Source organism: Copadichromis virginalis, linkage group LG14 (assembly GCF_057382275.1).
Source record: "Copadichromis virginalis isolate Kocher_CV1m ecotype Utaka linkage group LG14, C_Virginalis_male_GT1.1, whole genome shotgun sequence".
NCBI classification, from domain to species: domain Eukaryota; kingdom Metazoa; phylum Chordata; class Actinopteri; order Cichliformes; family Cichlidae; genus Copadichromis; species Copadichromis virginalis.
Genome location: NC_140631.1, coordinates 30,537,916 through 30,562,258, shown reverse-complemented (window position 1 = coordinate 30,562,258; position 24,343 = coordinate 30,537,916). Strand labels below are relative to the sequence as shown.

Sequence of the window (24,343 nt, the reverse complement as noted above, 5' to 3'; positions counted from 1 at the left end):
AGCTGTGTACGGCATTAGTGAGTCGTCCTTTTTTAATCTTTGCATTTTTCTTTTACATTCAGATGCCGTGTTAACGTTACAGAAACAATAAGACCACACAGGACAATCTGTGTTCAACAGTATCACAGACAAGACTTCTATAGCAGTCAAAAAGTAGCTCTACAAACACTAGACTTACTCACTTTGATCATGAGCAGCAGTATCTGAAAGTCTGTCTTTGGTATCATGAAAAACAACAGGACTGTGGCAAGGTCTTCGATCCATGTTACTCCATGGAGACCCTCCTGACAAACAACTCAACAAATCAAGAGAATCACAAGACCTCTTCATCGGAAATGCTCAATTTTATTTATATATATATATATATATATATATATATATATATATATATATATATATATGCCAGCTACTATTTCAAAGTATTGAAGTAAGAGTTATTAACAGAAGCCAGCTACTTTTACACTGCCATCTCATTATTTTTCTGTTTTGGGATTCAAACATGTTGCACACAGAGCAATGGTTGTACTTACCTTTATACTGCAGCCTGCTTAGATTCAACGTACGTGCATGCACGTGCCTTCAAGTTAAAGAATAATTTCCTAATTTATGGCTGTTGTTACAGATCCCATGGCAACAACCTCTATTGCTTTACCTGTAGCTCTTGTATAACGAAAATTTATTTTCATTTTTTAAAAACGGTAAATCGTTTTCTGAGAACAATTCATCGGTGGAGTTTTTGCTAATGTTACTGAAACCAGAGGAAGCAGTATATATGTTGGGGACTATTTTCAGCAGCGAATTGTTTATCTAATGAGTATTTATTACAGCAAAATGGTGCATGTGGGAATGATTCAGAATAAACGACGATGCCAGCGTTCAGTGCAATGAAAGGAGGTGTCTGCCAGTGACGGTGTGGCTCACTGATGTGTTTTTAATAGTATAAAAGTGGAGCTCTGTGACAGAGGAAAATAAAGTGCTATATGGAAATTGCTGGGGTGGGGAGGGAGGCCAACTTGATGCGTTTTTAAGTGTAAGGTTTATGTCCTTATTCTGGTCTTTACTTTCAGAAGAAGAAAAAAAAGAACAGGAACCACCCATGGCATTATAAATAATGTATCTGTTACAACTCATTTAAACCCTCGTGGATGCAAGACAATCAGTGTGTATGTTATTAAAACCCTGAGTTAGAACTGCTCTCCGGATGGCATATTTATGACCCCCTCACAATGTCATTCACACAGATACAGTTTTTGCTGTAACTAATAAGAAAAGAATGTGAACATTTCCAGAAAAGTTAGACAGGAAGACAAATACCCTCACGCTTTTCTGCCCAGATCTATAAACCTTTAGGCTTGTACTGTCAGAACCATGTCAGCTTTTAAGTGGATAGGCAGTACTTGTTAGTTTAAATGGATTAAAGGTTTTAGAGAAATCCGGGATGATCATTTCTTGTTCTTTTAAAAACAGATAATACACCATTTTAAACACTAAATATAATTTAAAAAAAATGCAAAATAGATGTTTATTTTATGACAACACGCTTTATACAAAGAGTGAAAATTGCAAAACATGAAAAAAATAAAATACATATTCCATCGGAAATAATTATTCAAATCGCATTTCCTTATAAATAAAATGAAAACACTGGTCGTCTGAGGACAGAAGGTCACTATGTGAGGCAGACAGTCAGAGGTGAGTCGATCAATCAATGTGCCTGCAGCTCACAGGATACCTATTGAGACAGATGGTTGCTACCCTATCATCCTTCTTCATGTGCCCTGCTGTCTGTACTGCTGTACGGTGTGCTTTGAATCTCTGCAGAGGTGATGAGCTTCTGCCACGCAGGACGCCCACGGAGAGACCCGTAACCACAGGTTTGTTGATGTTAAACAAAGTGCAATTTAGAAGATGCCTGTAGTGAAAAGCCCTCAGCAGAGTTAGGAACAACAAAGGAATCTGTAGCAGTTTCAGTGGCCGTTACCTGAACTGTGCATCAGTTTTTAGCAGCACGCCTCAGTCGGCAGAGCTGTCCGAGCTCTCCTCACCCATTGCTTTCCAGTTTTTCCTCTTCTTCTTTTTTGAGTTTGGCCCTGAGTCGGAGTCTTTGTGCGAATCGTGCTTTCGCTTTTTGCGACTGTATGACAGCCTCTCCCTTTTTATCTCATCATTACTGTCCTCTGTGCTGATGTCCACATCTTTTCCTCTGGCTTTTGAAGCTTTCTTGTTTTTATGTCGACTTTTAGTCCTTTTTCTCTTCTGCTTGTCTTTTGTAGCACCGCTGTCATCGCTGCTGTAGTCACTGCTCGAACTGTCCACTTTCTTACGCTTTCCGTCCTCACCTTTCTTCTTTTTTTTCTTCTTCTTCCGTGAGGATTTTTTGGACCGTTTTGATAAGCATGCCTCTGTGTCAGACTTGGACTTTTTCATTTTGTGATGGCTCATCTTCTTTTTGGCACTGTTTTCTTCACTAAAATAAAACAAAGTCAGAAGAATAAATATAAAGACACCACTAGTATGAATAGAAGTATGATCTAATGGCTTAAAGGGGAAATACACTGGTTTTTGATGTGGAGATCAGTCAAGCAAAGAGAACCATCTCTTCTGTGGCTTACTATAAAGAAGCTCTCTGTAAAGTCTTAGAAACATAATGTTTACGATGTAATCCTAGAGTTTATTTCAGCTTTGACTTGAAGACCTCTTCGTTTTTAAAAGAAAGTATGAGCGGTAGAGATTCATTAACAAGGAAGCTCGTTAATAACCAGAATGTTAACATCATGGAGGTGTGAATGTTTGAGGCTGTGTGAAGATTAAAATACTGTGTGTTCATCATCCATTAAATCTGGATAATAACCCATTATTACTAGAGTGACTATTTGCACCCAGGTGAGAACAGTTACACAGCAGCTATTTACACTGGGCCCCCTCACTCAGCTATATCAACATGGGTGTAAATTATAGGGATTTGTATAATTTTCAAATTCTCAACTTTTTAAAAATACTTTATCTGACTATTTCTTGCACATTTCCCCTCATTTTCTTTTACCAGTAATACTCCTACAAATATCAGCAAAACCATGAGCTCTTTGCAAACCACTATTAAACAACAAAATTAGAAGACCAAGTGTTTAAAAAGTGCTTGATGTCAGTGTACAAATATTAGCAACATACTTCACCAAACTAAAGTGGTCAGACAGTTCAGGGTAAAATCTTTACAAACACAAATGAAATGAAGCTTGCATATCATAAATCTAGCACAGCTATGGTCACAGTATTTCTGCCTGAAATATCCAGCTTTGTTAAATGACTAGATGGAATATTTTATCCCAAAAACAATAATGCTGGAATGCTTGTGACCAGGTGCATAAAGTATTTTACAGTAATACAGGAAATCTTTGTTTGTGAGCTCCTCTTACACAATCAGGAGCAATCAAAATTTGCACAGTTACAGCTCAGGTCCTCGAAGGCTATTATCTGTTTCAGAGGTATGCCATCATAATGGCCTAGCAACTGCTTAAAAACAGACAAAATGACTCATTTGTAGTGTTTATGCACCTGTAACACCACATAAAAACGTTTTAATTTCATGACAACAACATGTAATTTATATGCACAAATTTTCTTTAAGAATGACACATTATCATCATCTAAAAATCACACACCAAACAATACTGTAGCATAGGAAAGTGCTGGAATCAAAGTCAGAACCTGATTTTAACACTATTTACAACTCATAATTACAATTATTTTGACAAATGTTGAGGTAATTAATAAAATCTAAATAGTTAATGAACTACCTAATGCAGGGGTGGGCAATTCCAGGCCTCGAGGGCCGGTGTCCTGCAGGTTTTAGATCTCACCCTGGGTCAACACACTTGAATCACATGATTAGTTCGTTACCAGGCCTCTGGAGAACTTCAGGACATGTTGAGGAGCTAATTTAGCCATTTAAATCAGCTGTTCAAGGACACATGAAACCATTCTACTCTGACAAAACGTCCTACCCGTATTATAATTTGACGGTGAGTTGCGACTAAACCTAAGCCTACCCCTAACCATAAGAAGTATTCCGGATGGGTGAGAGAAAAAGAAGTTAATTCGGCGTTGGTTTTGTGCGCATGCGCAGAAACATTGGGTAGGATGTTTTTCCAGGTAGGATGGATTCCCAGAACACCGGCCCTCGAGGCCTGGAGTTGCCCACCCCTGATCTAATGGGTGTACCCTTTTTTCAGTGCAGGGGGCAAGTCTCATAATGGAGTCTCTTCTTACTTCTGCTACTTTGTTAACCATGAAATTATGTAACAGACTTCAGCCTGGTATCAGTTGGTCTTGCATTACTACAAGGTTCAGGGTTGAGAGGTTAACTCCATGGAAATGTGGTAAATTGCATGAGTGCCCTTTTAAAGTCTGAATATCTATTTGAATATATAATAACCCATTTGGTATGTATGAAATTTCTGCTTACCCATCACTTTCAAACTCCTCGGGATAAAGCTCCTTGAACCCACTATGTCCCCATCTGTGATGGAAATATATGAAATCACATATATTAGTTCATCTGATGTAGCACTCCAGCATTTCCATTACACACTGGAAACACATGACCACAGCCACTTCATTATGTTTTGTTTTTTGTACAGTACCTGTCAGGATCATTGGACTCAAATTCATACAGTTTTCGAGTCCAGTATCGAGCCTCTCTGTCATCATGTTCTGAGGCACGCTCTCTGCTTCGGTTAAAGTCTCTACGTTGATCTGACACTCGGTCGCAGTGCATATGTCCTCTGAAATACAACCATTATCCTTAAATCATCAAGTCAATGTATAATCAAAAAGACAGCTGCATTACAAAGATTCAAAAGTGCTGTGATTTCATTTGTGTTTAGGTAGATCAAATTAAATTGAGGTATTTACCTCACAAACTCTGCATCTGAAAAATCTTTTCGTTGGGATGTTTGGATCTCCCAGTCTCGCATTTTCCACATTTCAATTTCCTCTTGGATCTGCACAACAACATGCACACAAAGACAACACAGAGATGCATTAGTGTACACATGATACAAATATTTACAAATGTTATCCTTCCTGTGCGTCGGTAGAAAAGAAATCCTGCCAATCAGTGGGCTAAACTACCTACTTCAACATAGTTGGTTTGTTTTGGTATTTTATACCTGCTGTATAAGAGTTTAATCTGAGCAAGCAGAGACTGGGCTTGACATATCGCTCTCGTACAAGCTTTGTAATTTTGTTCCTAGACAGGTTAAAGATAGACTATAGCTGCAGTGTACAGTCAGTTATTTTGTCTGACCTCATACAGACTGTGACAGCGTCTATACACAACTGACTACAATTGGATAAAATACATAAAATTATAACATTTCCTGCTAAATTGTTGTGGAAAGGAAGCCTAAAGGACCAAACAGAAGCAATGCATTCATTTAAACAAATCATCAACTCAGCTCAACTTTAAGCTTTAAGTAATTAATCAATAGATTAGTGCACATAAAAAAAAAAACCCTCCACCTTCATCTTACAAACACTTGTTGAGTCTAAACGCACCTTGTTGTGGGCATCCGTGTGTCGGATTACATTCCTCAGCAGCGTTTTTCCCAACGGCTGCTTTGACATGATGATACCTGACATAAGAAACATGTAAGTGATGGGCAGTAGAAACCGAAAGCAAGAGAAGGGCTACCAATAATATGAATAACTCTTATCCCTCGAACACTCAATATTCCCTATTAGCTTAGCTCGTTGCTAATAGCATAAGAATAATGTTTAAACAGCAAAACATGTTCTAAAGTCCACTCCCCTCGGCTTCGCTTAACTGTATACAAGTGTCGGCATTACTACACGTTTACTGTGATTTATTTTTTTAAATTATGTCCAAACTGTACCTTCCAAAACAGAGCACCATTCAAGAAGAAGAAAAAACAGCGTCTACTAGCGCTTCCGCTCTACCAAGTTACGTAATGGCGTCGCGCAATCTACGTCATTGCACTTTGAGGAACTCAACCGTGATTGGTCCAAGTGTTTGTCAGTCATCTCAGCAGCTGCTGCTAAACGGTGAGAACTGCAACTTATTAACGGCAAAATTAATTAAAGTAAGAATTATTTTCTTTATAAAACGTCATTTTTTGTACTGAGTACTTTCAATGCCTAAAATATTTTCATGTCATATCTGTGATTTTTTGCGTTGCACTGTGTCTTTGTGGCTCTAGAAAAAGCATATGACTGGGTGCCAAGAAAGGAACAGTGGTACAGTAGTAGGGAAGTACGTGAGCATGTTGCAGGTCATTTGTGAGGACAGCAAGACAGTAGAAGTGACAGATGGGTTCAGGTTAGTGTGGGATTACATCAGGGACTGCCTCTGAGCTCCTCCTTGCTTGTCATTTTGATAGACAGGCAGACAGATGAGGTCAGGCAGGAGTCTCTGTGGACTGTGATGCTCACAGATGACATTGTAATCTGTGGTGAGCGTATGGAGCAGGTGGAAAACAGCCTGAAAAGGTGGAGGTATGCACCGAAGAGAATAAGAGTGGATTTCAGTAGAAGCGAGACAGAATAGTTGCAGGTGTAACGGTGAACTTGGAAGGAGCAAAGGTGGATGAATTTAAATACCTGGGGTCAGGCATCCAAAGCAACAGACAGTGCATCCCCATCTTCAAGAGAAGTAAAAAAGAGAGTGCAATGAGGATGGACTGGGTGGAGACGGGTGTCAGGGTGATTTGTGACAGAAGGATAGCAGCCAGAGTGAAGATTTACAAGATCGTAGAGAGACCTGCTGTGTTGTATGGTTTGGAGACAATAGAACTGACAAAAAGACAGGAAGAAGTGGGAGAGCTGAAGATATTAAGATTTTTGTTGGTAGTGACAATGATGCACAGGATTAGAAATAAGTAAATCAGAGGGACAGCTCATATTGAGCACTTTGGAGTTTTAGAAGCAAGGCTGAGACAGTTTGGACATGTGCAGAGGAGTGATAGTGGCTATATTGGACAAAGGAAGTTGAAGATGGGGCTGCCAGGCACGTGGAGGAGAGGATTCATGGATGTAGTGATAGAGGACATGCAGAGGGTTGGTGTGACAGAAGAGGATGCTAGGGATAAAGATGAGATAGAGGTAGCCCTCGTGACCCCTGAAGGGAGCAGCTGAAAGATGTAGTGATTCCATCATTGTTACCATCCACTGTTCCTGCAGAACTTACCACTTATTCTTTGTTGTGCAGACAACAAAACAAAGCAACAAGAATATGTGACAAAGCAGAATGTATAGGTTATATCTGCTGGTTTAACTTTCAAAAGCCAGTTCACCTATTTACGTCATTGTAATCGCAATTACAATTGCAATGATTAATTTTATGTTAAGGATGGCTATATCTTATTTTTTAGAAAATGTAAACATATATAGCCAGGCTACTAATGTTTTGTACTGACCTATATATGACCAAAAAAATAAACAAATAAATAAATGAATAAAAATAGCTACACTCTGCATAACCCAGTTTTCACTGAAGACTTCATAGCCCCAAGTTGTACATTTGGCTCTTGGGATCTTCCTAAAGTCTCTGTACCAATATAAGGCCTGCACAACTTTCAAACAAGATGGATCGCTTTCCGCAAATAAATTAGCCTTATGTCTAATTTAAATGCTGCCACAGTTGTGCAAGCCAGTACTTCAAAGGCACATTCAGTTAGTAGATGTTATCTGCTTGGTTGGATGTAGTAAGCTGCTCTCATTGCATAGTGGGTATAGTAAATTTTGGGAATCAAAGTGTATTTCTTGCATATTCATTAGACCTAATTATGGTGTTTGTAAGATATAGCGCAGAAAAATCAAACTACTATAAAGGCCATAAAGGTGATAGAAAGTAAATTCTATCATCATTATGACACATTGTTCATAAAAGGTAGAATTGTGTTATGTGAATTTGTGCACTATATCTGACAAACTCTGAAATGCACATGAATCAGGGTACATTTTTACATGAATGAGCACCTTGCACTTTAATACCACTTTGACAAAAAAAGGTCTCCTGTTCAAACCTAAAAGCAGGGCTTTTAGACTTTGTTCAAGTCAAACCAGATTTGAAACAATTGTGTCAGAATAATTTAATATCCAACCTCTGATGCTCTGAAAGGTGAAAAGAGGTGCTGAAAACTAGTCTACATTTACCGGTGAGTCACAAACTCTTACAAATGTACAAGTATCAGTTTCGAATACTTGTGCAAAATGAATATGCAAAATGTTTCTTTAGATTGATACAGTACTGAACTGGTACTTTTTATTCCACTACACTGATCAAAAACTACATATTAGTGTTTCTCATCTACAAATTAAACATCTGTGGTTTCTGGACAGCTTTTAATAAATTTTATAGAAATGTTTGATTTATAGATCTGTGTTCATCTGATGTCTCAAAACCAAGTGTTTGGTGTTTATTTTAGATTTAGAAGTTGCACTTGACTGAATGCAACACAAATTAAAAACTACTTGAAGGTTATAAACCCTTCCAAACTTTTCCTTTTTACAAGGATAACAACTTTTACGGGTTCAGCCTTGGCTGAGTACAGATTTTGAATGCTTGGTGTATATTCTTTAAATAATTATTTATTTAAAGAGCAAATCATTTTTCACATTGGTTTCAGTTATGTAGTCTATATGTACACAAGTGGTTTAATCTAAAAGATGTTGGCTTTGTTTTCGCTCTCCAATGTTATCTCCCAAACAAAAATACTTCCTTCTAAATTGACTAAAAAAATGCATCAACTTCCTAGGGGGAAACTCTTATCAGCTTCATGGTTATCTGTTTGAAGGTCACTGAAATGAAGGGGGGAAAACATAGATAACTTTTGTTTAAGGTATCTTAGTAATTTGATACAAAAACCCATAGTGACCATGCAAGCACACTCTATTTTAGCAACTCATTTGATTTACAAATAGGCTGACTGCATGCTGTCTCTGTGGCAAACTGGCTTTTTTTCTCATTGCCTGGATCCCCAGTGGTGGAATGACTTTGGCACCACACTTTGAACAGCAAAGTCATTGTTTATATATCATCCGTACATGAATCCAACAGTGCCTGATAAAAACACTTCCCTCAATCACGTCTTGCTCTGCCAAATCATCATTGTCTGCCTTTAGGGCACCTGAGTTTGTCCTTGTTTTTTCAATATTGGGGAAAAAATATTCAAAGTAATGCCGAGAAAAAAAGGAATCAGCTCATGATGGAACACAAACAACCTTATAAGGCTGTTTCAAGAAAAAGGTTTCCATGAAGTTATTGAAGTCGCCAAACTAATCAGTGCACTTTCTGCATAATATTGGAGCCTCTTAGTGTTATTATTGTTATTTGTAAACAATTCCATTTTTTCATCCTTGTTGACAAAGCTACTTTTGAATTTAGTTATTTAAGCCTGTGGATAGATGGGTGTGGGTGGATTTTCAGTCTGTTTTTTATTTACCTGATAGGAAGTCTTCCTGCTTGCAAAATCAAGGTAGAGGACGGTCAAATAATGCATCTTAAATAACTGAAAGACCCAAACAGTGCTCACCAGAATTTTATTCATCTGTTTGTCTGTCTTACAACAAATACTGTTGTTAGACAGACAAACAGATGTCAGCCTACAACTGATTTGAATGAAATCCCACATGATCCAGCCGTTAGGTGTTTTTGCTGACTCTTGATTTTAAATGCACTGCGATGTCTCATTTAGTCCACATATTGCTGCTGTGAAGGAAACCGTGCGCAGATTCAAAATTACAGCCACTGATTAGCCCATAAGTGGACGCTGACCTTCCTTCTGACCTGTAGCACGAAGCTCATTTGATGCTTGATTGTGTAGCTTTGGCCGATTAGGTGAGGTTCAGATGACTTATTATGAGCGTCATTACGATAGAATTTGATTTGCAGGGCTTGGTGGTCATGTTTGAGCTGTGAGGATGTGTAAACAGTGTTCATGGTTCGTGGAGGGGTAAAATCTTGAAAGAGTCAAGGACTGTTCAATAATGTATATTGGAGTTATTTTTGAAGACATAGGGTTGAGTTGAAAAATACATTTTCTTTTGAAAGGGCTTATAAGAAAATATTAACCTCCCCACCCCATCAGTATTTAATAAGAACAAATATATAATTTGACCTTTTGTGACCTCCATAAAGTGGTTTCTCATAAGCTTCTGACACCTTATCTGCTCATTCCTTGCATGCAGATGCTTTTAGGAACGGAGAGTGTAACAAACCTTAGTTTGTGTGAGCATCACATTCTTCTAAAAGGTGACCTATTGTGCATTTCCTTACTTTCTGTTATATACCGTGGATTGATTACGTTTCCAAAATGCCAAATAATGAGCCTTAAGGTAAGAGGGCTGCCCTAAAGCCCAGTATCAGATAAATAGGGATTATTCTGAACTCTAAATTGTGCAAAGCTACTCTAGTAGAACAAAAATATGGAGCTGGAAAATGAGCAAAAGCTACTAAAGTATTAAAAGGTTTTTTTCAAATATACACTAGAAAAAGATAACCGCACATGGCAGTCGTAATAAAGGGATACACGGAATGTGGGACTAATAACACTTTATATTTTTGAAATTACAAAAATATATTTTGTGTGTGATTCAAACATTTTTCACTTATTGTAGGTATCCCAACAAATTTAAATATTTTTGTCAATTTGATTTAGCACAAATAGCTGTCGGCATGACAGCTTGCTTTTGCCTCTGCTGTTTCTCTGCATAAATCTAATGCGGCATTTGTATGGTGGGTTACATATATTCATGGCTCTACAGTAAAGTAGCTCATTGAAGCATGCATCGATGGTGCTCATAGGGAATTTAAGACGCTGTCATTTTGTTATGGGCAGAACTGCAAGCTGCCACGTTGAGACCTACTTCACGTTTTTTGGTTGCTTTTTTTCCCTTCCTGCTGATGACACTGCCAACACTTTGTTGAAATCTCCCAATTCTTTGAATCTTTGGGCTGAAGGAGGGACAATACTCAGTGTATCAATGCTCAATCAACAATCATTTATTTCCATACAATTCAACAGTCAGAGCATTACAACGTCCGGACGGGAGAGATGCTACCAGAGGGTCAGGCACATGTCTCAAAATGGTGACGGGTTGCTCAGCTTTTTATAGTCTCTAGTGGCCCCCAGCTAGTCGTAAAAGCCAAAACATCACATTTTTTCTCTGTTACAGCGCCTAAGTTATGACCTCGGCAGTTGTTTCTCTGCTTTCTGTAAGGTGGGGGTGTGGAATGTGGTCTATCTATCTCCCCTGTCTTTAGACACAGAGTCTCCTGCTTACAACCTTCTCTTCATGATTCAACAATTAAGCATGTCAAGAAAACAGTGTAACACATTCCCAGCAGATCAAGGATACAGAGTGATGCACATTTATCTAATGAACTAATATGTGAATATGTTCTGTTAACTCAAAAGTATAATGAGAACTACACTACATACAGCTCACACACTCTATATTAAAGGGTATAATGTGATCTACAGCAGTATTCTAATTCAACTACTTTGATTACATATATAAGGTAACATATAATAACAGAATAATCTAATAACTTCTAACAACTTAATGACAGCGTAATCTGCCAAAAATGCCTTTCAAAGGAATACTTAACACTGGCTGTACATGTCAAAGAAATTCTTTTGTTTCTGCTGCCTGGTGTTCAAATTACGAAGCTGACACTTTTTAAAATTTTGAGTTTAATCTGATGCCTCTGATGTTGTAGCGCATTAGCATCGAAATGCTTTTCAGTACATACAAGACACAGAAGTGAGAAGAGCTGGTTTTCCAGGCTGATGCGTCCACTCTATAAATACCATTTTCTCCTTAAGTACCTCCCTATTTCCTCTGACTCTGTAAATATATAATTACCCTCTGGTAATGGCTTGGCCTGTATGGTATGTTGTTATACAAGCCTGTGGTTTTATCAACAAACAAAAGTCTGCTAATTTTCCTGTTTTTAAAAATCAGAATGTCATTTCTCATTTTAGCTGCAGGTATATGCAGTACATGGAGAGAAAAGGAGAAGGAGAACAACTCCCACCTCTTCCTCCTTGTGAAAGGAGAGAGCTGTAGGGAAAGCAGGGAGGAGGAATAAGGGAGAGGGGGAGGGTGAACACACCCAGACAGAGCCATGTCTGACATCCTCTCTCTCACCGAACGAAGGAAGGAGTGATACAAAGCCAGTTCGGCCAAGCAGAAGAGAAAAGAGGGGAAGGAGAGGGAGGGAGGGGACAGGAGAATGAATGCAAAAAGGGTGAAAAAGATGCACAAGAGCTGCATCAGTTCTTGTCCGTAAGGAACAAAAAACATTGTGTTCGTGAATGGGAGCTGGTGAGCTCCACCACAAGGCGAGTGCAATGAGAAACCAGGCAGATTTCAGTCACTGGTGCTGCTGAGCTCCAATCCTCTCTCTGTCTGTCTCTCCCTATCTCTCCCTGCCAGCAACGACTGAGCCTTGGTATGATTTAGGGGAAGGGTTTGGGGGCTTTTGATTAGGATTTTGAGCTTTATGTTTTAGGAATATGCTGTTGGAGAGGATTTAAACGTGCTGTTATTTCTGATTGAACACAGTGTGCGACGTGGAGACTCCTCTGCTTGCGGCTTTCAGGGCTGTTCCCCTCCCTGCTGCCTCTGGCTGTGTTTGGGCTATGGTCCTGACTGAGACGCAGGGCATCACCCAGATGTGGGGCGCGGACTGTATGGGAGGTTAAGCCTGTAAACACCAGCATGGGAGCCAAACAGATGAAATGGTAAGTGCTATTTTAATATGAACAGTACGGCAATTCAGGCTATTGCTATTGTTGACAATGCAGGGATGCATCAGTGGCAGATATATATATATATATATATATGTATATGTAAGTCTACAATCACAACACTATAAAACAGATTTATCACTTCAACCGCATGTGAATCTCAGTCTTAGTCATGGAATTGCGTTTCATCCGAACAGCTTGATCTTGAAAGCCAAGCTGTGCAGGTTATTGTTCGGTGTTTACAGTGCAGTAGGTGTGGGTGTGTCCCTGTGTGTGTCTGTGTGAGCCGAGCTGCTATTGCCTAGCAACCTCTCTCTAACAGCTATTTCTGTGTATGCCGTGCCACGATTCAGATATAAGTTTAAATTGATTAGACTGATTTACATTATTCTTTACTTTAATCTGATAACTTTATCTTCTTTTTCACTTTGCACCATGTTTACAATGACCTGCTTTATTTAACTGGTCCTTTAAGGTCAGTGCTGAACACATCAGTCAAAAAGATTGATGATGACACAAACTGTCACTGATATGTTATAAAAGATGAATAAGCTGCACTTTACTGTTGTAGAAAAATGAGGTGAAAGTAGTTTGGATTATTTAATACACTGTCATCTATAATTTAGTAGTTCCCAAAACGGGTGTTTGGACTTGACCGCTGAACCACAGCATTTGAGGGTTTTTTAAAAGTGGTGAACGTGAAAAAAAGAAAGAAGATACAACAGCTTTTTTTCATCTGATAATTTTTGTGAAAGGTTTGGTTTTACAAGTTTTCTTTCTTTTAAAAAACTCAAAGAAACATATAGAGAAAATCTTTCTTTGATGGCTCGACTAAGTACTTGCACTGCCTAAAATCTATTAAAATGCTATCAACTACATCTACTAATCCACGAAAGCTAATATGACAAGCAACAGTCGGATAAATATTGAGAAATAATAAGTTTTAGCAGTTTGTAGCAGCTATGAATACAAAGTAGCCAAAAAAAGTATAAATACTAAAGCAAAGTATCTAAAAATTGGAGTAAATGGAGGCCCACTCAGGCCACCACCACTGATCAAATTATGTTAATCTATTGCACAGAAGCTCATCTTTTGCAAATCCCAATGCTTAATCTTTGCTAAACCCATATGTTCCAAATCTATCGGATTGTACGTGTTCTCTTGTAGCGAGAGATCAGCAAAGAGCATTTACAATAAATGTGTTATTGAACTACTCTTAGAGACAATGATAGAGTGTTATTATCTGCAGTGACTAGATTAGTAGGAGGTGCTTCTTTGATCCCTTTTTGAAAAACACTTAAGGATAATTACAGCAGCTTCTGATAAGAGGCTTAGTTCATGTTTTTATGTGACCTACAGTAGTGCAGAGACTCTTTCCGGGAAGTTGGAAAGACGAAACTAATCATAACTTTCTCAGTATGGTTTGATATATAAAAAGAATAATACATTAAACCATGTTTAACCATTTTAGCATCCCAGTGGTGCTCTATTGAATTGAGATCCAACATTCCTCTAACCAATATATTTCCACCAGTCTGAACCATTTATACAAAGCGGGTTGGATCCATGCTTCCATGTTATTTATACCAAAGAGACCCTACCCATCTGAATGTCGGATGGGTAAGGAGAAATCTAGCAGAAGCAGAAATCGAGACTCATCAGACCATAAAACATTTTTTCAATCTTCTGTTGTCTAATTTTGGTAACCCTATGCAAAAAGCAGCCTCAGATTCCTGTTCTAACCTGAAAGAAGTGGCATTTAGTGTGGTGTTCTGCTTCAAGGTTTCACAAGTTGAGCATTCAAAGATGCTCTTCTGCATACTTTGGTTGTAACAGGAGTTACTGTTGCTTTCCTATCAGCTAAATTTCTGTGCTCGTTCTGTGTAAGTGCTTCTTATCTAACATTCTCACACATTTATACTCAGATGGATGCACTGTAGACCAATTTGGGGTTAGGACCTTGCCCAAGGATATTTGGCCTGCAGACTGGAGCATTAGTAGGCGACCTGCTCTACCTCCTGAGCTACAGACACCCCTATCAGCTTGAAACAGTCTGTCCATTCTCCTCTGACCTCTGGCAGAGGAGATGTCCAACAGGGCATTTTTGCCCAGAGAACTGCTGCTCACCTGATATTTGCACTTTTTTGGACCATTCTCTATAAACCCTAGAAATGTGTGGGAAAATCCCAGTTGATTGTCAGTTTCTGAGACAGTCAGACCCGCACATTTGGCACTAACAAACCACTTAAATCATCTTTTTTCTCACTTTCCTAATGCTCCTTATACAAGGCAGGACCTTGTATACATGCCTAATTTACTGAGCTGCTGCCATGTGGTTGGTTGATTATACATTTATATTATCAAGCAGCTGAACATGTATACCTAATAAAGCAGCTGTGGAATGTATGCCCTTATACATTTGGATTGTAACAACTCTGCTATTCACTGATTTCCAATCGAGCACAATCATCAAGACAAAATTTACATATCTGGTGCATTTGTTCATGACTCTTTACCTGCAAGACATTTCTCTCAGCCCCATCATATGCAAATATTAGCATGCTAACTTGGATGCTGTAATGGTGAAATGCTTCACTAAGTCTGCTTAACATTAGATTCTTTGAGGTGTGTTTCTGATTCGATCAGTGGCTGATAAGCAGACGTTAACTATGATTAATCAAAGGAATATGTCCTTTAATCCTCAGAGAGTACTTTGCTGTGCTATTAGCTAGTGCTAACTATTACATAAGAAGAAAATCTTACCACCATACATATGAAGCAAATTCAGCAGGACATTCTTTGCTTTCTTTCCTTCATTCTCAGCTAGTTAGCCTGGGGAGCAGGGTGATGAGTAGTGATGCTTTTCTATGGCATGCTTGCACAGCGTTTAGATCTGTTCATGCAGTCGCAGGCTTGTCTTCACATGCAGACTCGGAGGGAAAAACACAGGGAAACTACCCTGTTAGGGACTGTGCATAATGCTATAGGTCACAGGTCATAGTAGCTGTATCCAATGTCCACAAACACAGGAGAGTGAAGATGACAGCTGGTCTGAACCTCAGGCTGCTGGAGATGCTCTCAAAAACACTATATTCATGAAACTGCAAGGAAACAAGCTGTTCAGAAACCATGCCAGCACTATGTTATGAAATTATGGCCGAAGGGGGAGCAAAATATGTAAAGAATTTCCTGTTAGAAAATGACAGGCTTGCAGGCATTCCTGCTCCTGCTGTGTATTTTTTGAATGAGTTGAAAATCTGTTCATTCAGTCTTTTCTTCTTTTTTTCCCCCTTTTGTAATAGTTCTGTTATCTACAAAATAATCTGTGAACCCGTGATGCAGACAATGCTGTTTGAAATATCATGCATCATGTTGGCATTATGAGTTCAAAAATGGATTTAGTTAAAATATCTATCCCAAACGGGATTAATTTACATTATTGTGCTCCTCTGGGAATTTTTAAAATTTCAAATCGCCATTTTATGTAGTTAGGTTTCTTTATTGCTGCTCATTTGGCAGCATACAAGCACATTCATTCCTGCCTGTGCCCACCATCTGTTTCAGTCTCAGCTCAGCCAGCCCAGCTCACTCCTCCAAAGAGGAGTATGTTATCACCCAGCTCACTGACACCCCTAAAGAAGAAACAGTCCATGATCACCCTGAGAACCAGGGGGAACCTCAGGATGACAAAGCTGAGCTGACAGAGAAGAAATCTGTCACAGGTTGGTTGGCTGCACATCAACTCTTGTAGAGCCAGATATGATGCAGTGAAAAAAAAGGTGCCTTGCCTCATTTCCCCTGTCCCTCTGCCACTTTTAGAGGAGGTGGCTCTCTGTGGATTGTGTCCTTCCCTGGGGCACGATGGGCAGGAGGAAGAGAAGTCCTGGGAGGAGCAGCTGGATGCACACCAGGAGCAGCTGGAAAAGGAGATGCAAGAAGCGAGAAGGATGGTGTTCCGGTTACAGGTAATGCACTTCAAAACAAACTGCTGCTCTGGGCCAAGGGATATAAGCGACAGGGTCGCTGCCCTATTTGCAACAAATCCACAGAGTAAGGAGCAAGTAGTAAAAAAATAGATTCTGAGAAAGAAGGATGAAAGTTTGGTCAGGGCATGTAAATGTTTTCAGCTCAGTTTTTATCAGCAGGTAAACCCACCATACCTCTGTTTGCTGACTTTATTGTTTCTCTGTTTTGAGTCACTGAAACATTTTAAAAAGGAGGCTATTTATTATCTGTCCTTACAATAAAATCAGGGCACTGGGTTGTTAAATTAGAGCCATAGTGAAAAACAAAAATCACCATGTAGTTGGTCCTAATGCAACTAAACAGTCTGAAGAAACCTTAAAAATTGTTAGCATCCAGTGCTAGCTTAAAGTTTTTTAAAAATGTTTGCATGTCTACAGCCGCTTTCTATGTAATCTTGTCTTATCAGATGCTCACAAGTAGTTAGATAATTAACTGACAAGCAGCTCCATGGTTAAGTGATGCCTGTTCTGTTGTTATTTTATGACAAACTGAGCAGAAAAAAGACTGGGAGTTGATTTAGAGCTTTTCACTGGAACTCTCAATGTGGGGTCCAAAAGATTAGCTAATAAAAGTGAAGGAGTCCATCATTAGGTTGTAAAACATGCAAAAACCAAATAAAACTATCAAAGAGATGACTAAATTCTAGCAGTGGCCAAACCAACAATCTGGTACATTCTTAAAATAAAAAGAAGGGATGCACATGGACTGCAGCACCAAACACTGAAGCAGCGGCTGAAGGTGGCTGCAGAAAGGGCCTGCAGGGCACCTCAAGGGATGAAACAAAGCACTTGGTGGTGTGCATGGGTTCTAAATTTCAGGGAGCCACTGACCGCAAACATTTTCTGTAATTTTTAAAATCAATGTGTATATTTAATACTATGTTAGTTTGTATAAAAATGGCTAACAAAAAAGGAATACTTTTGTTAAACCCCATGCATTAAAGCTGAAAGTCTGCACTTTAATCACACCTTGGTTGTTTTCGAATCCAAAGCTAACTGTAGCTCAGTATGGGGTAGCTGGTTTGCTTTCACAAGGCACAGCAGATTGTGCATTTGAAATCGGGCTTCTGAAGGAGTTCAAAAGATCCAAACTCTTGTATTATTATGTGCACTGAAGAACTGAAGCAAGAATCTAATCTGAAAAGAAAACACTGTTATTTTCTGCAGCACATCAACATTATTTACTCACTAGATCCCCACAGATTCCTACTAAAGTATCGATGACAAAGGACTGCTAAAGAAAGGTCGTCATATCAACGTTTTATAATCTGCTTACACTCTGTTCATGAGGGAGTTCACATTGTAAACCAAGCGCAAGTAATGAAGACTGTATAACTGAAATCTCATCAGAGGATTGGAAATAAATACATGCCTCAATTTAGTTAATTATAGACATGTATTCTGGCATATTTAGTTAATTTGCAATTATACAGCACTTTCCAAGTTAAATTGCTAAATAAAATTGTACCAGAGTGTCTGTCACTAGCAGTCAGTAAGATTACAAGATTTTGGGAAGACTTAGAAATGACAAAAGAAATGACAAGATCCAAATGCTACATGCTAAAAATGGAAATATATTTTTAAATGAAGTAATTAAAAAGAAACCCAAACAGATAGACCAGATGTAACACACTAAGCATGATAAAGCCATCCACTAGAAAGAATAATATGTGTTTTGACAGATAAACAGACAAAGATGAAATTTTTTTTTACCTGATTTATACTTTGAGTCCATTCTGTTACTTCCGTTTATCCAATCGGGGTCGTAGAAGGGTCGGAGCCTATCCCAGTAGTCACAGGGTGAATAGCAGAGTGCACTGTGGATAAGTCACTGATCTATTATAATTTATATGAAATGATTAAAATTATGTTGCATGAAAAAATGTGAAAGGGGGCGCTTTTATAAGAAAATCATAAAATGAGACTTGTTAGGCTTATAATACATATAAAATATAAACTCACTTGCCACTTTATTAGGCATTAATACCTGGTAGTACTGGTTTTTAGATTCAGAACTGTCTTAATTCTTCATGGCACACATTCAACAAGGTGCTGGAAACATTCCTCAGAGATTTTGGTCCATATTGATGTGATACCATAACACAGTTGCTGCAGATTTGTCAATTGCACATACACAATTTAAATCTGGTCCACCGCATCACAAAGGTGCTTTATTGGAGTGAGATTTGGTGACTGTGGAGGTCATCTGAGTACAGTGAATACACTGTTATGTTCAAGAAACCAGTTTGGGATGATTTGAGCTCTGTGACGAGGCGCGTTATACAGCTGGGTGCAGCCATCAAAAATATCCCTCACACCAATACACCACCATCAGACATTGAGATCTTCTATTGTCTAATATTGGTGCTTCTGTGAATGATGAATTGATCTGCTTCAAGGTTCAACACACTGAGCATTTATAAATGCTCTTCTGCATACTTTTGTTGTAATACTAGCCTGACAGGCAACAACAACCATGCCACTTTCAAAGTCAATAAAAGGACCTTTCTCTTCCAATTCTGATGCTTGATTTGAATGTCAGAAGGTTGTGAAAAGCATTGAGTCTTTGCCATGTTACAACATACCTTCCATGTGCAAGATCCTTACAGTATAATGGGTCTTATTCAGACATCAATGCATTCATTTCAATTCAATTCAATTTCATTTATATAGCGCCAAATCACAACAGCAGTCGCCTCAAGGAGCGTTACATTGTAAGATAAAGATCCTACAATAATACAAAGAAAACAGAGAAAACCCAGCATGAGATAACCCCCTATAAGCAAGCCCTTTGGCAACAGTGGAAAGCAAAAACTCCTTTTCAACTGGAAGAAACCTCTGTCAAAATCAGGCTCAGGGCGGGGCAGACTGCTGCAAGCGTTTGGGGGTGAGGTAAGGGAAACAGAACAAAGACACGGTGTGGAAGAGAGCCACAGATTATTAGGATAATTAAGAATAAAAATATGAAAGACAAAGCTAATCCTACAAAATTTGCTAATCTTTGCCAGCTTCATTAATTTGTGCAAATAAATAAGTTTGGCACATGGTATTTAATTGGTATGTTTGGGGTCATTTATAGTATTCAGCTACAAATATCGGTGCAGCGACAGCACGTCCACATACTGTTCATAAATTAAAAATAGATGTTTTGGTGACTTTTACAGTAATAGCCTTTATGTTTTCAGTTTTAGAGTCTCTATATTACATTACAGTCTGTATATTTACACAGACTTGTCAGTGTAATTTCAATTTGATTTGGTTCAGTTCACTGACTTTATTAGCTGCAGTGCAAAAACGGAGGCATTTACAACCACAGAAACCTGGTTTCTCTATCATGCGTCGCAACTATCATTGCTTGCAAGTTTTCTTCAGATTTGTATGTGTTTTGGTTTTTAGGCTCTGCTGCTCCATGGCTCCCTCCCTGAGGAAGACCAGGATGGATCCGTGAGCTTTGGAGATAACCGGGCTAACACCGAGCAGCAGCTGGTACAGTGCCCTCTCTCTGCTAACTTGAGAAAACAAACAACAGTTGCTCGCCACCGAGCTTGAAGTGTCCGTGTCAGCCCTTCTGTTCTGATGATGTTTGTAGCCATTACTCGTCTCACGAGTGGCCACTATAGAGCACAAATGAATCTCTCTGATCTGCCAGCGCACTGTCATGGAGGCCCAATGCCTCCTCATACGTTCTGACATTTTTCCATTCTCTAATTACCCCGCTCGTACCCTCTCCCTTTGAAGGTTCTCATCCGCAGTCGTCTGGACCAAAGCATGGAGGAAGCCCTTGATCTCAAGGTACAGTAAGTAAATGTAATTAGGTTTAACATAGATGAGCTGTCTTAGGGGCAGAGTCCTTTTCTCTAATGTTTTTGTTGTTCCTTTGTGTGGCTCTTAGAGGGAACTTCTGAGGCACAAACAGGAGACACGTCACATTCAGGCCATCAAGGTAAACCTCTTACTCTAGTTTTGGGATTTATATGTGAAGTAAAATGGATTAAAGGATTATATTTAACCTTTTTGACTATTGCGCCCTCCCAAACTGATGATTCTGTAAGTTTTATCACATACATTATACATTTATCATTTCTTTACAAAGATCAAAAGAAGTTTAGAGCTGGGTGGATCCTGTCGATGAGGCAGGTGGATGCAGTTCATCAGTATTCAGGTCTTTTCTGGACAATTCTTTGATCTCCCTCTTGCTTCTCATTAGGATGCTCTGCAGCAGCGCTTGGCAGTGCAGGAGGATGCTGTGCTGCAGCTAAAGCAGGAACTACTGAGGTGCAACATGGCCAAAGATCAGCTGGAGGGGGAAAATGTGAGACAAGTGATGATTTCCCTTTGACACGATGAAATATTCGACCTCTTTGACTCGTGGCTGCAGGTTTAAGTGAGAGAACTATAGCACTCATATATCACCTTGATATAACTGTTTGCAGGCAGAGCTCAAACGCAAGCTGAGTGAAAGGAACAAATTACTTAGCGAATATGAGGTATTGTCTTTTATTATATACACGTCAGTGCATTCTTTTAGCCATAGAGATGCAAATAAAGCCTCGTGCCATCCATCTCTCTTGTCACAATAGCAGCAGCTCGGGAGGAAGGACAGAATACTGCAGCAGCAGCAGCAAAAGCTTGATGAAGCTCAGCACAAGGCACATGAAGTCAGCCTGGGACGGGTATGCAGCATGACAGGTTTCACATATACGTGCTAAATAACATATGTTTGAATGCAGGACTCATATATAACACCAACGTTTGTTTGTTTTTTTTAATCGCGCATCGGTCTGTGATTACATTGTACTTGCCGCAAGATAGCCCATATATTTCTTCTTACGAGAAACATTACTCAATAAGACCAAAAACTATAAATATATTAAGGCACCATGATGCTTGAAGAAAACATTACATTTCCCACTACACCTCAGCGGTGTGGTCTTTATAAATTGTTACTCAGATCAGAGTAAATGGTGCATTTGTTGGAGACTATTTTCAGTGGCAGATTAATACATATTTCTTGCACCGGTGAGTATCCCTTGCAGCAGGATGCTGTATGTGAAATCGACTCAAAATAGATTCCTGTGCACGGTGTTCATCATGATAGGAAAAAAACATGTCACCCACTACGTTGTGATGTTTTTTTTTATAGTTTTTGGACAAAAGTGAAGCTCTTATTTAGATGAATAAGCTTTCTGGCTGTTTTTTTAGCTACACAGGCCGTGTTTGCTCTTTGTATTGCAGTTTGAGCACATTTTGTAAATATTATCACACTTTTCATTCAGAACACTTTTCACCTTGGTCTATACTGTCTCTGTCTCTGATAGGCGTTCAGGAGCGAGGGCAGCGGGTACAGTAACTCAGTCGCTTCGACATCTCCTCCAGTGTTCCAGCACAGCGCACCAGTATGCACTCTTTAATTTTCTCATTAACCAATAATGTCTGTAAATGTCCACAGTTCAAAATGATTTCGAATTTTTTTCCAATTCTTTTTAAGTATCAGAGGACTGTTTTTCACAGGGTGAAGAGCTGCAGGTCGTCAGGGAAGCACTTCGCAGTTTGAGGGACAGTTTTTCCGGCCATGACCCCCAACATCACACCCTGGACACTCTGGAGCAGGGCGTGGCCACTCTCATGGACAGACTGCACTCTCTGGACACCCAGCGAAGACAGGACAGAGGGGTACACACTCTCGCTCTCACAACTCAAAGAGGAAATTTTAAAATGTAGTAGCTCGTCTGTCACTTGCCAAATGATGACTCACCAACTGATAACATCCGACTGTTTGCTATGAGTAATTGGTTCTTCTTCTAGGAGGAATTCAAATCGCCAGGACGCAGAGCCAACTCGACAGACCGTGACTCCTGGCCGCCGAGCTCGAGTGAGACAAACAAAATGCTCGTTTTTGTTTAGGATTTGTCATCCCCCGCAACATCTCTACTGGCTGTTAAATCAAATTGTGCCATTCAATTACACTGTGCTGCAAAGAGAGGGCATGACTGAGTGTGAGGCTAGAACCCTTTCAGACTTTGGTTGTGGAAAAACAATGTTTGCTGGGTTTTTTTCCAGAAATGGCGCACTCACACAGCAGCCCAGGACTGGATACTGCCGTCTCCACTAAAGTGCTCTACTTCACAGATCGCTCGCTCACTCCATTTCTGATTAACATCCCAAAAAGGTGAGTATATAAACACTTTATGGTGGCTTGATACAGTGCTGTGTGTTGCTTCACTGGAGCGTTCTTTATTTTTTAAGCAAATTGTTAGTTGGGTTTTGGTTGACCATAGCCGCATATGGATGCCTGGGCTGGTTTATCCAAAGCATAACGTTTGTGTGGATATATGTGTGCTTCCAGGCTGGGAGAGGTGACACTGCGAGACTTCAAGGCAGCTGTAGACAGACAAGGCAGTTTCAGATACCACTTCAAGGCCCTTGACCCAGAGTTTGGCACAGTGAAAGAGGAGGTAGGCGTGGGAGTAAAATTACAGCCCCTATTTCTCTTCACATTGGGCTTCAGCTGGCAAATATAAAACGGCAGTTATAGAGTAAGATATGCTAATAATAGCTGTGCCTACTGTGCACTTCAAAACACCATGGGGAGACTTATTTCCATCCCAAAGAATTGGATAACCTCAAGTATTCATTTTTACTTTCAATCCAAACCTTTTATAGTATAGAGATGGGTCTCTCAGATATGTAAACACTGGATGCTGGCTTTTCAGGTGTTTCAGGATGGAGCCGTTGTCCCTGGCTGGGAGGGGAAGATTGTTGCGTGGGTTGAGGAGGATCACGGGGAGCGGAGATAGCGCCAAAAAACTAGAGATCGTCACTACAAACCTCAGCTGTTCCCACTGGACCAGGAAGCTACTGAAAATACTTCTGATGCCATAAGAAAGAATAGTGTTACGACACAAAACTGGGACCAATGGAGCTAACACCATTAAGGTACAAAACAAAACCATGTTTTAAAAGCGAATGTTTCATATGAAGAATCTAAACATTTGGATACAATGTTTTTTTCGTTTACGGACCGCATGTCGCACATTGTTTGCAGCTCATAAATAAGTTTGTGGGACTACCACGTAATGGTCAGTAAAGTCATACTTGAATAATAAAATAATGTTAGCTTTATATGAAAAAACAAGCTACGCTGTGCTTTAAAACGCTGTAATCAGTGCATAGTATGCAAACCTCAAAAAAAGAAAGAAGTGTTTACTGACATTTTCCACGTGTTCCAGATTGCCAAACACTGATGTTGTTGTTCTGCATCAATTTTGATGTTTTAATAAACATAAATTATTGCATGGTTCGTTTTGTTGTCAATTATTCCCCCCTGCATACGGTAATGACACCAGCTCGTAGCCATTAAACACCTCCACTCACGCGCCCACACATTAATAAACAAAATCCACAGATTGTCATTAAAGTCAATTAATTTTTTGGGGGGGTGGGGGGGGGGGGGGGGGGGTTAGAATTAAATTTGCTGCTGAGCCTCAGCCCACACAGCACAAAGGGACACTGTTACATATTTGTTTCACAAACATGTTGCTCTTG

The 24,343-nt window shown here is 39.4% G+C and overlaps 2 protein-coding genes across 4 annotated transcripts; one reads left to right on the top strand and one right to left on the bottom strand.

The window, feature by feature from the left end:
* Positions 1-1,492: 1,492 nt before the first annotated feature.
* nkapd1 (NKAP domain containing 1) lies at positions 1,493-5,974 on the bottom strand. 2 transcript variants are annotated; one of them, XM_085430401.1, is made up of 7 exons: positions 5,895-5,974; positions 5,557-5,633; positions 4,912-5,000; positions 4,641-4,781; positions 4,463-4,516; positions 1,982-2,467; positions 1,493-1,834 (listed from the first exon to the last, which is right to left on the bottom strand). In XM_085430401.1, the coding sequence occupies exons 2-6, from the start codon at positions 5,623-5,625 to the stop codon at positions 2,014-2,016; spliced, it is 807 nt and encodes a 268-aa protein (XP_085286527.1). In that variant the 5' UTR covers positions 5,626-5,633; positions 5,895-5,974; the 3' UTR covers positions 1,493-1,834; positions 1,982-2,013. The 2 variants fall into 2 exon arrangements, with proteins under 2 accessions (XP_085286527.1, XP_085286526.1); XM_085430400.1 differs by having other exon boundaries at positions 1,493-2,467.
* Positions 5,975-12,157: 6,183 nt separating this feature from the next.
* dixdc1a (DIX domain containing 1a) lies at positions 12,158-24,093 on the top strand. Of its 2 annotated transcripts, none has more exons than XM_085430398.1 (16): positions 12,158-12,475; positions 12,589-12,767; positions 16,338-16,495; positions 16,593-16,738; positions 20,195-20,284; positions 20,537-20,590; positions 20,691-20,741; positions 21,006-21,110; positions 21,232-21,285; positions 21,382-21,471; positions 22,117-22,194; positions 22,310-22,471; positions 22,604-22,670; positions 22,859-22,967; positions 23,145-23,253; positions 23,512-24,093. In XM_085430398.1, exons 2-16 carry the CDS (start codon positions 12,745-12,747, stop codon positions 23,593-23,595), a joined length of 1,380 nt encoding a protein of 459 aa, XP_085286524.1. In that variant the 5' UTR covers positions 12,158-12,475; positions 12,589-12,744; the 3' UTR covers positions 23,596-24,093. The 2 variants fall into 2 exon arrangements, with proteins under 2 accessions (XP_085286524.1, XP_085286523.1); XM_085430397.1 differs by having other exon boundaries at positions 12,160-12,475; positions 21,379-21,471.
* Positions 24,094-24,343: the final 250 nt, after the last annotated feature.

What these genes read in the sequence shown, in the direction of transcription:
- nkapd1 (XM_085430400.1), bottom strand. Translation starts at nt 5,625, where the DNA reads ATGTCAAAGCAGCCGTTGGGAAAAACGCTGCTGAGGAATGTAATCCGA. An exon ending in TCAGATGCAGAGTTTGTGAG is followed by an intron (nt 4,782 to 4,911) that starts GTAAATACCTCA and finishes GTTGTATTTCAG; the next exon opens with AGGACATATGCACTGCGACC. An exon ending in GAGGAGTTTGAAAGTGATGG is followed by an intron (nt 2,468 to 4,462) that starts GTAAGCAGAAAT and finishes GTTTTATTTTAG; the next exon opens with TGAAGAAAACAGTGCCAAAA.
- dixdc1a (XM_085430397.1), top strand. Translation starts at nt 12,745, where the DNA reads ATGGGAGCCAAACAGATGAAATG. An exon ending in AGAGAAGAAATCTGTCACAG is followed by an intron (nt 16,496 to 16,592) that starts GTTGGTTGGCTG and finishes TGCCACTTTTAG; the next exon opens with AGGAGGTGGCTCTCTGTGGA. An exon ending in TGTTCCAGCACAGCGCACCA is followed by an intron (nt 22,195 to 22,309) that starts GTATGCACTCTT and finishes TGTTTTTCACAG; the next exon opens with GGTGAAGAGCTGCAGGTCGT.